Source organism: Gadus macrocephalus, chromosome 3 (assembly GCF_031168955.1).
Source record: "Gadus macrocephalus chromosome 3, ASM3116895v1".
In the NCBI taxonomy this organism is placed as follows: Eukaryota; Metazoa; Chordata; class Actinopteri; order Gadiformes; family Gadidae; genus Gadus; species Gadus macrocephalus.
Genome location: NC_082384.1, coordinates 25,822,753 through 25,836,244, shown reverse-complemented (window position 1 = coordinate 25,836,244; position 13,492 = coordinate 25,822,753). Strand labels below are relative to the sequence as shown.

Sequence of the window (13,492 nt, the reverse complement as noted above, 5' to 3'; positions counted from 1 at the left end):
GTATGTGTGCGTGTGTGTTAGGGCCGGCTCTCCAATAATTAACACGGACCAGTCTTGATAAGGATAGGCTAATATAATAATACATTAATTAATACATTAATATAATAATAAATTAATAAAATAGGCCTAATAATAATTAAAATCACATAAACAGTTTTTAAGTGGCATTTCATTTCCATTTTTACATTTCTTAAACATCAACTGAACCCACTTTGATGTTAAAGCAGGTAAATCCCTTGATGCTTAGTTATACTACTTACATTATGTTCTGATCTGACCTCTTTTGTTCTTCAATCCCTGCAGTAAACATGTTTATTGGGCCTGATATATCCAAATCATTCACACAATAAACACACATTGTTCACAATGTCATATCAGTTATGCCAACAATAGCCCCGCACAGTATTTAGTTAGTGAGCCACATCTCATAAGGCTTCACAGGAGGGTCAGTGGTCCTTGGGATTGGACCTTCACCTTGCTGATAAGAATATATTCCCCTTGCTTCCTTGTAGTACCAGTGCGGCTCATTGTGTGTCAGTCTCTCTGTCTTTCTCTCTCTGCTCGGACTTGTTAAGGAATATCTCAAACTCGTAAGTACTTTATGGATCTTCATTTTGCCTCTGGATGGATCGATATCAACGCTACATAACAAGCGATTGGACTAAACCTTAACAGCACAGACACAAATAGATATTTTGATAGTTTGATATCACAGGTATATTTAACCAGGTAAGCAGATGCTTTTTAATGGATTTCATTTTACATGTGGCTTCTTTAATAATCAAAACAGTGATTTCAGATCTTCAGATGGTTCTTATGGATGACAGATAATCAATACTACCTACAAGGGGAGCATCTCTCTGTCCCTGCTCATGGAACGACAGATCCCCTTGTCATTCAGATTGTGTCCTCTCCTGTTCGCGGGAGGTAACCCATCCACGCGGCTCTGAGAGGGTGAATTAATGATGACCTGTAAGAATGGGAGCTCGGCGTTGGGTTTCACAGGTTATCTATCACAATAGAGCTGTTCACCGGGATGGATAGTCCACGCGAACCCTGACGCTGCGTGGCTTGGTTTAAATTATAGGAGCTATCTCATGACCACACAAGACCGTGAAGCCTACAGCTATTCGGCTTCCATGATTCTATTCTCTGCCTGGCCGTAACTATATTATTCCACTTACTGCTTAGAGCAACAAACAACTTCTAGTGTTGGTGGTTGGAGAGGAGCTGGAGAAGACTGTGGAGAAGAAGCCGACAGACACTTCAGGAGATCGAGGAGCAGAGGCACGGCTGTAGCCAGGACCGACATCATGAGCCACTACAGCGACGGGTCCTTCTACAACCCGGCCTACCACGACAGTGAGACTCTGGAGCTGGACAGAAGGTAGGCCGACGTCTTCTGAAGGACACGATGGTTGAGGTACTGAAGGTAATGAGGCACGCAGACATTAATGCTCTGTGATGTGGTCTCACCTGCAGCCTGAGAGATTGAATTGATTTGTTTTGAGACTTTCACCTACCTCAAATGTCCCGTGTAGATAGATGACATCAGCCCGGCGGCAATGGAAAACACAGGATCAAGTACAATACAATAAAAATAATAAGTACTAATGAAAAACAAAAATAGACGCTAAAGTAAATGCTTCAGTAAACTCTAAAGTAAAGACCAAAAGTAAAAACAGGGCAAATAAAAACAGATGGTAGGCCTATAAACATTATAAATTATAAAGCGTAAAGTATAAAGTGTAAATTATAAAGTGGCCAAGTACCAGTTCTTCACCGTATATTAAAGTGTATAAATGCAAATGCAAACAAATGTAACCAAAGAGAAGTGGCGGTGATGAAGTATATACTGTGACTGTATCTGATGATGATGTGTGGACCCCCCCCCCCCCCCCCCCCCCAGACCCCCCTTCAAGCCCCGACACAGCAACCCCTACGCCCAGGACCCGCCCCCCCCCTGGCAGGCCGCGAGGGCCTCGGTGGTCTCCACGGTGACGGGCCCCAGGGCCAACGCGGACCCCTGGGAGGGAGGGGCGGGGGGGGGCCTGGGGGCCCTGGGAGCCCTTCCCTTAGGGCCCCGGCCGCCACAACACCAGGACCCCCCGTGGCACCGACAGCCCCGTAAGAAGGACCCTCACTCCTCCCCACTCTGCCTCGTTGTTGACATCCCCGACCTGGGGCGGGACGCGGCTCAGGGGGCCGAGCGGGGCGGCTGGTGACCAGGAGGTCGCCGGTTCGACCCCCGGCTCCTCCTAGCCGAGTGCCGAGGTGTCCCTGAGCGAGACGCCTCCCCCAGACTGCTGCTGACGAGCCGGCTGTCGCCCGGCGTGGCCGGCTCCGCCGTCGGGGTCGGAGCGGCCTCTGGTTAGAAAAGCGCTGTATGAATGCAGTCCAGGCCATTTAAACCACCGGCAGTCATTCCAGATACCTGTAGTCAAGGAGGGAGTATCGGGTTATAGGCAGCTTACCAGGCATCGGTATCGAACCTGGTTCCTTTTAGCTGGGAGTCACCCGAGCCAATATCTTTAGTCTAACAAAGGCCAGGATGCAAACTGTACGTAGGACGTGTTCCTCTTTGCAGCAGTAGTCATGGCCCCGAGTGTCGCTATGTACATTTGTGTTGACGTGTACAACATGAACAAAGCATGTCTCCTCCCCCACTGCTCCAGACCACAGCTCGGTCCACGTCGAAGGGTCCTTCCCCGATGCCGCCGGTCCGTCCCGCTTCCCCGCCACCTTCTCAGGTACTGCTGTCTGTCTGTCTGTCTGTCTGTCTGTCTGTCTGTCTGTCTGTCTGTCTGTCTGTCTGTCTGCCTGCCTGCCTGCCTGTCTGTCTGTCTGTCTGTCTGTCTGTCTGTCTGTCTGTCTGTCTGTCTGTCTGTCTGTCTGTCTGCCTGCCTGCCTGCCTGCCTGTCTGTCTGTCTGTCTGTCTGTCTGTCTGTCTGTCTGTCTGTCTGTCTGTCTGTCTGTCTGTCTTTTTTTCTTTCTTTTTTTTCTCTTTTTGTTGTCTGTGTCTGAAGTGTAACTATGGCAGAAGCGCACACACACACACACACACACACACACACACACACACACACACACACACACACACACATAAAAAAAGAAAAAAAGTGAATTGGTTTGACCGGTGTTTGAAGGTTTTAAAGTTTAGTGTTAATTATTATACACAATATTATTGGTTATATATAAATGTTACCTTAAGGTTTGGGTTATAAAAGGTTGTTTGGTTTAAAGGAGCAATTTGATTTGTAACTGTGTAACTATCTTTAAGTTAATGGTTCCTTGTGTTACTATATTTAAGTTAATGGTTCCTTTGGCCTGTGTAACTATCTTTAAGTTAATGGTTCCTATCTTTAAGTTAAGGGGTCCATGGTGTGTAACTGTGTGTGTTCTTGTGTGCACAGCCAACATGACGATGCGGTTAAGGGGAATGAGGAGAATGAGTATGTTTCCAAACGGAGACCCCTCCCACCTGTCAATCACAGAGGGCGCCATCAGGAACGAGCTGGAGTACGGTGAGAGAACAGTCAACACCGTGACCTACTCAGTGCTGGTCCATCATATGTGGCTCCCTTGCGTTGTTGATACAGCCGTTGATGTGTGAATGTGTGCATGAATGGGTGAATGTGAGGCGATATTGCAAAGCGCTTTAAGAGGCCACTGGTTAGAGAGGCGCAGTATAAATGCGGTCCGTTTGTGCTATAAATGTGTGGTCTGTCTTGAGTCAGCCGTTCTCCACCAGCCTGTTCTCATATGCAGCGGCTGAAACAAAGGAAGAAAAAAAAACAGCCAGGATGAAAGCTTTGTTTGTTTGTTTGTGGTTTCCAATGCAACAGAGGAGCAGAACTTGGTGAAAGAGCTGATGGCCTGCTCCACAAAGGAGCGCATCGAGGGCATCAGGAAACTCCCCATGACCTACCATGAGAAGAAACACATCAGGTGGGTCAATGCTACAGCTCCCGGTATGTGGCCTGAGTTAATGATTACCACGGAGAGCAGTAAAACTACTTAAGAATGGATGAACAAACACTTTGATCGACTTCAATGGCCTTGAGAGATCAGCAACACCAAAATACACAAGATGTAACACACACACACACACACACACACACACACACACACACACACACACACACACACACACACACACACACACACACACACACACACACACACACACACACTGTGCATTTAATTTCAACATGTTTATCAGGTGCGGGATCCGAGAATGCGCTGATGATTGCCACCGCTGGCATAAAGATCTATGGGGCCTGTAATCTGCAGAGATAATATCTCTGTCCTCATCTCCCCCAGGAACAGAGTGCTGGCCTCCAAGTCGTCCAAGAAGTCTCGCCACCTGTCCTGCCTTGCAGACTGCTCTGAGAGCATGTCGTTGGTGAGGAGCTTCACTCTGTACCCAAACCTCCTTCCCTTTAACCTCTGAAAACCTTTAACTTAACGTGAACATAGATGAATGTGACCCAGTAAACAAAGTAAACTCAATGTTGTCATAATAGTATTGGCCTCTAAATCTTATCCAACTTTATAAGGGCCTATACGTTTAATCACCATTATACTACAGTTAAATGTTAAATGGACCACATTTACACTGTGCTTTTCTAACCAGTGACTCAAAGCGCTTTACAATACTGCCAAACATTCATCCATTCATGGACACATTCACCCACCGACGGCGGAGTCAGCCCCGCAGGGCGACAGCCAGCTGGTCAGGAGCAGTCAGGGGGAGGCGTCTCGCGAGCGTCTCGCTCGCCCAGTCAGGGGGAGGGACACCTCGACACCTCGAGCTAGGAGGGGCCGGGGATCGAACCAGCGACCTTCTGGTTACCAGCCGACCCGCTCTACCTCCTGAGCCTCATGTCACCCTGAGTTCCATACCTGGATTCCAAAAGGCTCATCTTCATTGGTCGCGCCATAGATCCTGACCGGCGGAATGTCCCTCCAGTCTCTCCGTAGGTGTGCGTCGGGCGTGGCGGCGGCGAGGCAGGCCCTGGACCTGTGGCAGGGCACCATGAAGGAGGTCGGGGGCTCCTTCGGCTCCAGCGTCCTCTCCTACTTCCTGTTCCTCAAGTCGCTGCTCCTGCTCAACGTCTTCTCCTTCGTCATCAACTTCAGCTTCATCACCGTCCCCATGCTGGCCTACGACCACGTGCCCCCCAACGTGACCTTCCGAGGCCTGGAGCTGCTCACTGGAGCGGTGAGTACAGCCGGCCTCTAGCCTCTTATCTACCACAGCCTCTACCACAGCCTCCACCACAGCCTCCACCCCAGCCTCCACCACAGCCTCCACCCCAGCCTCCACCCCAGCCTCGACCACAGCCTCCACCACAGCCTCCACCACAGCCTCGACCACAGCCTCCACCACAGCCTCCACCACAGCCTCCACCACAGCCTCCACCACAGCCTCCACCACAGCCTCCACCACAGCCTCCACCACAGCCTCCACCACAGCCTCCACCCCAGCCTCCACCACAGCCTCGACCACAGCCTCCACCACAGCCTCCACCACAGCCTCCACCTCAGCCTCTACAGTTCACTGACTGTGATGCTCTCCTCCCCAGGGCTACTTCAGATACACGGTCCTGTACTATGGGGCCTACAGGGCCGACTCCTTCACGGGCCTGCTGCACTACAACATCCAGCTGGCCTACTTCTTCACCATCGCCGCCTACATGGTGCTGTGTGGAGCGGCCGTCCTCTACAGGTCAGGCGCCCCTAAAGAACCACCTGAACCCTAACCTTAACCTCGACCCAAAACCATCAAATAAATCAATTACTGTCCTGTACTGTCTGCTGTCTTTACTGTTTGGGATAAGTACCTTATGTATCTTATCTAACCCTAAACTCTCCCTTAACAGTCACCCTGACCTTACTCTTAACTATAAAACCCTTACCCTGAAACCCTAACCATTCCCTTAACCGTCAACCCTGACCTTACTCTTAACCATAACCCTAAACCCTAACCGTTCCCTTACCCCTCGTCACGCTGATGCCCCTGTTGTGTGGTTAATGCTGATTCCAACCCTTTCCTTGCGTCTCCGGCGGCCATTTCATTTGTAGTCTTTTCCCCTGTGCCTGTGTGTCCCGCAGCATGGCCAGCTCGTTCAAGATGAACTACGTCCTGTCTGACCCGGTGGGCGGCGGCTCCTGGCAGCTGCTCTGTACCTGGGACTTCAGCGTGACCAATGAGAAGGCGGTGAGGCAGCGGAAGAACAACCTCCGCATCCAGCTCAAGGTAACCATGACGACCTGTTAGGGGACCACGCCAGGGTTGACCTTGAGGAGGTTTTGAGACCAGGAAGTTAAGACCAGGAAGTGGACCTTGGTCTGTCTTCCAGGAAATGATGGGGGAATATATTTGATATAGTACTGATGGTAAATTGTAAATGGACTACTATAGTTATTTTCTAACTAGGGTCCTCTCAAAGCGCTTTACAATAGCCTAACATTCACCCATTCATGCACACATTCACACACGTGGTTTCAGCCACGCAGGGCGACAGCCAGCTCGTCAAGAGCAGTCAGGGTGAGGTGTCTTGCTCAGGGACACCTCGACACTCCGGGAACCTTCCGGTTACCAGCAAAACCGCTCTACCTCGTGAATTACGGCTGCCCTACGACCCTGAAGTATTGCGCTCATGGTAACCTTGTTTTCCCCGTCTTTCCTCCCCTCTGCAGGAGAGTATGTCAGAGAGGAACCAGGGGACAAGTCTGACCCCCGCGGAGAAGATGAGGCACTTTGGCATCCACCTCGGTGCCTGGTTCATCTCCACCAGCATGGCCGTCGGCTGCGGGAACGCCATCTACTACCTCAGCCAGTACGAACAGCAGGTGATTCAGCTCGCTGAGGTGGAGACGCACTCGACATGGGATCCGTTTGTATCCTACCGCGGAGATGACCTAGCGATCATTAGTGCTTGGCACTTGGTTCCATGAACATCCTTACTGTCCCCACAGAGATATATTGTTGTTTCTCTTTCTTCTGACGAATGTACTTATTGTGAGTCTCTTTGGATAAAGCGACTGCTAAACGCCCTGAATGTAAATGTAAATGAGAGGGAGAAGTTCTAAAGGACATTTACACTGAGATGTCATTGACCAATGACCGCCTCCATTTTGGAAGCAAATAGCATTGGATTGTTAGATTAGTGTGGGTGGTAAGGTTGTTTTGGTCATTCATCTTAAAATGAGCCGTCATTCTTGGAATACATGTTCGTAACAATCAATCATCAACAATCAATGCTTGATCTCAAATGCTACTTAGGGAAACATGACTCTTGATTGCTTCTGTCAACTCATAAACTTCCCCTTGTGACTGTCGACTTACTGTAAGATGTGCGTCATGGCTTTTGGCGCCAACACATATACAGTACATACTGATAAGATCTGCCTGTGTCACCCTGGTCATAAAACCCCCCTTCTCCCGGCTCTGGTCTCTCTCTGCTCTCGGTCATATGGTGCAGCAAGCGACCAACACGGAGGACTGGTCTCCGGCCCGCGAGGCCGAGACGCTGCTGGTGCCCTTCGTGGTGTCCCTCATCAACCTGGTGGTGCCCCTCTTCTACTCGCTCTTCAACAAGTTTGAGCTGTACTCCAGCCAGCGGAGACAGATCTACGCTCTGATCATCAGGTGGGACTGAGAGCTCTGCGCTGACCCCAGAGCAGTTTGTGTCTGTGCTAGGGTCAGGCATTGAGGAAAGCGCTCTGATGTAGAGCAGAGTTGGGCCCAATCCCATTTCTACCCCTTACCCCTTCCCCTTACCCCTCCCCCTTGTTTTGAAGGGGTAAGGGTAAGGGGTAAGGGGTAGAAATGGGATTGTGTTTAAGGCCCAATCCCATTTCTTTCATAACGGTACTGGAACATCTCTAATGTGAATGAGGTTCAACTGGGTTTTGTTTGCTCAGTGGACTATAACGTTGTGAACCATGACAAACGTTATCTTATCATAACCGTATGCTATTAATAACGGGGCATAATAGACCTGTAGAACAGCCTTTTAATCTGCAAAACTCAGTCTGATTGCTTGGGTGTGCAAAAACACAATCCATGTCTTGTTATGATACCATAAATAACATTATCAGAGGGTGGTTATTACGTATGGAAATGGTAGGAATTAGAAGGTGCTGCCATGACATTAAGATTAAGTGATTGAAAAATATGAAAATACTATTACAAATCGATTGATCTCATCATCATCTCATTGAATATACACCATTACAATGGATAAAATAAAGAATGCTATTTTTTTGTTTCCTCCAGAAATGTGATCCTCAAGATGTCCATCCTGGGCATCCTCTGCTACTTCTGGGTCCACGAAGTGGCCCACAAGTTCTCAGTACGTTTCACCCAGTTTGATCCTAATGGATGTTCTAGTGGACCCTGGGGAGGCACGGTGAGTGATGTGTCGTCTGTGTTTCAGTGCTGGGAGTCCATGGTGGGCCAGGCTCTCTACCGCCTGGTCGTCTTCGACTTCTTCTTCATGATGTTGGGTTCCTTCTTCGGAGAGTTCCTGAGCAAGTACGTTTCATGGTTGCAGTTCACAAAGCGTGAACGATGCTCAGTCGGGCGGCATGAGGCTCAGGAGGCAGAGCGGGTCGGCTGGTCACCGGAAGGTTGCTAGTCCGATCCCCGGCTCCTCCTAGCGGAGTGTCGAGGTGTCCCTGAGCGAGACGCCTCACCCTGACTGCTCCTGACCAGCTGGCTGTCGCCCTGCGGGGCTGACTCCGCCGTCGGTGTGTGAATGTGTGCATGAATGGGTGAATGTGAGGCAATATTGTAAAGCGATACTGCGGTATTAATGCAGTTCATTTACCATTTAGTCTCTGTCCTCATCCGTAGACTGTGAGTGAGTTGCTGTAAGCCCACAGAACCTGATTTTATTTCAGGGTGATCGGGACTCGATGGATCCCGGGCCTCGGGGTCCCAGAGTTTGACGTAGCGAGGAACGTTCTGGATTTAATCTACGCTCAGACGCTTGCTTGGTAAGATAACAACATTGAAGCAGATCAACATACATCAAACTAAACACAAACCCTCACCTCATTTATACAGTGTATAAGTTGAATGACTGATTGTGTTCCTGTTCCTGTCAGGATTGGGATCTACTTTTCTCCTCTGCTTCCCGTCCTCCAGATCTTCAAGTTTCTGGTTTTGTTTTACCTGAAGAAGGTAGGCTGGGTGTGTGGATGAGCGTAAGAGGAGCCTCCCTCTCTCCTCCCATTATCAGATACAGTGGCACGGGTGACCATCTCTCACCACAGCCTGTTACACCGCCGCCCAGATGAATAAGTGATGGATCAAATCCTTTCATTACTCGGCTGTATCATCTACCAACCTGTCTGTCTGCTCCCTGCCAAACTGTGTGTCTGTCTGCCTACCCACCAGCCTAACTAACTACATACCTGCCCACCACCCACCTCTGAACCTGTGTCCTAGTTCTGTGTGTAACATATCAGGGATTACATATATCAGTGAGTTCTCTCTGTGCTCTACAGGTTGAGTTCTATCTGTGTTGAGGTTTATCTGTGCTCTACAGGTTGAGTTCTATCTGTGTTTGATAACAGGTTGAGTTCTATCTGTGTTGAGTTGTATCTGTGCTCTACAGGTTTAGTTCTTCTTTGCTATACAGGTTGAGTTGTATCTGTGTTGAGTTGTATCTGTGTTGAGTTGTATCTGTCTTGAGTTGTATCTGTGCTCTACAGGTCAGCCTGAGTTGTATCTGTGCTCTACAGGTCAGCCTGAGTTGTATCTGTGCTCTACAGGTCAGCCTGAGTTGTATCTGTGTTGAGTTGTATCTGTGCTCTACAGGTCAGCCTGAGTTGTATCTGTGCTCTACAGGTCAGCCTGAGTTGTATCTGTGCTCTACAGGTCAGCCTGAGTTATATCTGTGCTCTACAGGTCAGCCTGAGTTGTATCTGTGTTGAGTTGTATCTGTGCTCTACAGGTCAGCCTGAGTTGTATCTGTGCTCTACAGGTCAGCCTGAGTTGTATCTGTGCTCTACAGGTCAGCCTGAGTTGTATCTGTGCTCTACAGGTCAGCCTGAGTTGTATCTGTGCTCTACAGGTCAGCCTGAGTTGTATCTGTGTTGAGTTGTATCTGTGCTTTACAGGTCAGCCTGAGTTGTATCTGTGCTCTACAGGTCAGCCTGAGTTGTATCTGTGTTGAGTTGTATCTGTGCTCTACAGGTCAGCCTGAGTTGTATCTGTGTTGAGTTGTATCTGTGCTCTACAGGTCAGCCTGAGTTGTATCTGTGCTCTACAGGTCAGCCTGAGTTGTATCTGTGCTCTACAGGTCAGCCTGAGTTGTATCTGTGCTCTACAGGTCAGCCTGATCCAGAACTGCCAGCCCCCGCGGCGGGTGGGCCGGGCGGCGCAGATGAAGACCATCTTCATCGCGCTCCTCTTCTTCCCCTCCTTCGTGGGCTCGCTGTCCCTGGTGGCGTACACCTCCTGGAGGTACTGGAAAGGGTCATGAGGGTCCGAGGTCAAAGGTCAGGGGTCAGGGGGCTCGCTGTCCCTGGTGGCCTACACCTCCTGGAGGTACTGGAGAGGGTCGTGAGGGTCACAGGTCAGAGGTCAAAGGTCAGGGGTCAGGGGGCTCGCTGTCCCTGGTGGCCTACACCTCCTGGAGGTACTGGAAAGGGTCATGAGGGTCACAGGTCAGAGGTCCGGGGGCGGCTCAGGGGCTCAGTCGCTAACGCAGCCACCATAAAGGAACCCCTCTTTGTGGAGACACAGGTTGGATTCCCTCCTGGGGTCTAAGCTGCATCACTTCGTTCCTGAGCATTACTTTATCAACAGCAGCAAAAACATTCATAGCAGTTTCAGGCAGAGGAGAAGTGTCTTAAGACTGGGGCTGATTCACATTCAGTATCACAGGGTTTAGATTCAACCTGACTTTGGTTATATTGTCTCTGACAGGTGCTGCAAACTCTTCGCATTTTGATGATGAGTTGATTTCACTCCCTCGTGCTGCCTATTAACGTTTATGAGTGAAAGCCCTTTAAATATACATTCTAAAGAACTGACTGGTCAAACTATTAATGCCAGACCATCAAGGCCCGTCTGGACATCTCCCCTGTTTTGGATCTTCCTCCTGTGACTGTCGCCTCACATCCTGTTGTGTGTGTCCTTTGTTCCGATTGGCAGCCTGACCCCTTCCCCACTCTGCGGTCCGTTCAAGGGCCTGAACAGTACCTTTAGTGTGGTGGAGGTCTGGATGACCAGCCTGGAGGGGGTGCCCGCCGCCACATGGGCGGTCTGGGTCTACGCCAACGTGGTCCGCAGTGAGATCTTCTACTTCCTGGTCACCATCATCATCCTGTGAGTCACTATGACCCGACACTACTGGCACTGAGTATTGTGTTTTCTTTCTAAGCATGTATTGGCCAAAGAGTGAGTTTCAGAGGCAGGTTAATGTGTTTTGTAGAACATACAATTATATATAATATAAACCATACTAAGATAAATTGTAATTTATTTTTAATTAAATATGATTCTAAACAATTTCGATCTTGATTTTATAATAAAGCACCAAATTGCACCCATTGGTTGAATCTGTGTGTGGGTTTTTTTGTTGAGGATTTGGTGAATCATTTCTATATTTTCGATGAATGAACTGATTAATCTGTCTGCTGTCTGTTCTAGGTTCATCACGTTCGTTTTCTGGCAAGTCACCCAAGGTCGCAAGCTACTCATTCTGCTACTGAGGCAGCAAATCGTTAATGTGAGTGTGTGTTTTTTTTTTTAAACGAGTCTGTGGTTGTTGGTATCCTGCACTCTCCTACTTCTGTCACTTGAACATAACACGCTTCAGGTTTCAGCGTTTTCTACCCATTTATCGTTCTCCCTTCGCCCTACTACCCCCTTCTTCCCTAGGAAGGAAAAGACAAGACCTTCCTGCTTGACAAACTTCAGGCTCTTCAGAAATCTAATCCCACTCAGCATCCAAAGTCCAAGATCAAGAAACAGGTTGGTCTCTCCTGAGTCTGTTTACGGGCGTTTTTTACCTAAAGCCCACGGCTCAGCATTACTAATAAAATGGCAGTAGCTCAGGAGGCTGCTAGTTCGATCCCCGGCTCGTCCTAGTGTGAGTGTCGAGGTGTCCCTAAGCGAGGTGTTAGTCGCTTTGGACAAAAGCGTAAAAAATGATTAACCCGGCCGCAAACCTCCCTCCCTCCCTCCCTCTCCTCCCTCCCCTCCCCCTCCTCTCCTCCCTCCCTCCCTCCCTCCCTCCCTCCCTCCCCTCCCCCTCCTCTCCTCCCTCCCTCCCTCCCTCTCCTCCCTCCCTCTCCCTCCCTCCCTCCCTCCCTCCCCTCAGCGGCGTTCCGGCGGCTCCTCGACGGGCGTGCGGTCCAGCTCCAACGCCATGGTGCAGACCTTCCTGTCCGTTGAGCAAGGCAGCAGAGGGACCTACCCCCGGGAGCCCCCCTCTCCCTCCCACCTCTCCATCAGCTTCCAGGGGACCCCCCTCCCGTCGGAGCGCCAGTCCCCCTCCGACGCCCTGGGGCTGACCCTGAGGGCGGGGCAGCGGGCGGAGGTCCACCAGCCCTGGACCCCCCCCTCAGCGGACCCGCTGGTCAGGGTGATGCGGGCCAGGGACGCCTACGACGGACCCCCGGTCCCCCTGGACGGCGGGACCTCCTCCGCCTCCGGGGTCATGATGCAGGTGATGGAGGCCAGGAGGAGGGCGGAGGGGGGTGGGGGGCGGGGGGCCCCAGAGAGAATAGGGCCCGGCTCCTCCAGTGCGCTGATCCAGGCCATGCTGGCCCGACAGCAGGCGCAGAACGAGTACGACGACGGGTACTGAGCCCGCCGGGCTCCATGCCAACTACCAGCGCTGGGGACTAGACTCTCCGGGCTCCATGCCAACTACCAGCGCTGGGGACTAGACTATCTGGGCTCCATACCAACTCTACCAGCGCTGGGGACTAGACTCTCCGGGCTCCATACCAACTCTACCAGCGCTGGGGACTAGACTATCTGGGCTCCATACCAACTCTACCAGCGCTGGGGACTAGACTATCTGGGCTCCATACCAACTCTACCAGCGCTGGGGACTAGACTATCTGGGCTCCATACCAACTCTACCAGTGGTGGGGACTAGACTATCTGGGCTCCATACCAACTCTACCAGCGGTGGGGACTAGACTATCTGGGCTCCATACCAACTCTACCAGCGCTGGGGACTAGACTATCTGGGCTCCATACCAACTCTACCAGCGGTGGGGACTAGACTATCTGGGCTCCATACCAACCGTACCACAATAGGCCGAATGGGGAAGATGGGAGATATGCATCTTCAATGATTTCTGTTTAAATCTCACTTTGCAATATAGTTCAAATCAATAGTTAATTAGTTAGTTCATGTATATTCATCTATGAGAACACAGAGAGACGGTCTCAAATGCATTTCTATGAAGTTAATAATTTCTGTTTGTGAGCGAAGAACCATTTTTTTTTTCT

The 13,492-nt window shown here is 50.3% G+C and overlaps 1 protein-coding gene across 2 annotated transcripts in view; it reads left to right on the top strand.

Moving 5' to 3' along the window:
- The first annotated feature begins 11 nt into the window (after positions 1 to 11).
- The window catches only part of tmc5 (transmembrane channel like 5), a 13,604-nt gene continuing 123 nt past the window's right edge, over positions 12 to 13,492 (top strand). Inside the window, exons 1-21 of one of the 2 annotated variants that reach the window (XM_060046553.1) lie at positions 12 to 729; positions 1,192 to 1,387; positions 1,910 to 2,127; positions 2,676 to 2,750; positions 3,414 to 3,524; positions 3,846 to 3,948; positions 4,324 to 4,405; positions 4,973 to 5,224; positions 5,589 to 5,731; positions 6,118 to 6,262; positions 6,706 to 6,858; positions 7,491 to 7,657; positions 8,288 to 8,363; positions 8,448 to 8,545; positions 8,914 to 9,009; positions 9,121 to 9,196; positions 10,350 to 10,483; positions 11,177 to 11,350; positions 11,675 to 11,753; positions 11,906 to 11,998; positions 12,348 to 13,492. The exon at positions 12,348 to 13,492 is cut by the window's right edge and continues 123 nt beyond it. In XM_060046553.1, the coding sequence (XP_059902536.1) occupies positions 1,314 to 1,387; positions 1,910 to 2,127; positions 2,676 to 2,750; positions 3,414 to 3,524; positions 3,846 to 3,948; positions 4,324 to 4,405; positions 4,973 to 5,224; positions 5,589 to 5,731; positions 6,118 to 6,262; positions 6,706 to 6,858; positions 7,491 to 7,657; positions 8,288 to 8,363; positions 8,448 to 8,545; positions 8,914 to 9,009; positions 9,121 to 9,196; positions 10,350 to 10,483; positions 11,177 to 11,350; positions 11,675 to 11,753; positions 11,906 to 11,998; positions 12,348 to 12,836 (2,838 nt within the window). In that variant the 5' untranslated portion in view covers positions 12 to 729; positions 1,192 to 1,313 and the 3' untranslated portion in view covers positions 12,837 to 13,492. Of the gene's footprint in view, positions 730 to 913; positions 1,388 to 1,909; positions 2,128 to 2,675; positions 2,751 to 3,413; positions 3,525 to 3,845; positions 3,949 to 4,323; positions 4,406 to 4,972; positions 5,225 to 5,588; positions 5,732 to 6,117; positions 6,263 to 6,705; positions 6,859 to 7,490; positions 7,658 to 8,287; positions 8,364 to 8,447; positions 8,546 to 8,913; positions 9,010 to 9,120; positions 9,197 to 10,349; positions 10,484 to 11,176; positions 11,351 to 11,674; positions 11,754 to 11,905; positions 11,999 to 12,347 lie in introns of those variants that run through there. The other variant, XM_060046554.1, reaches the window with a different exon arrangement.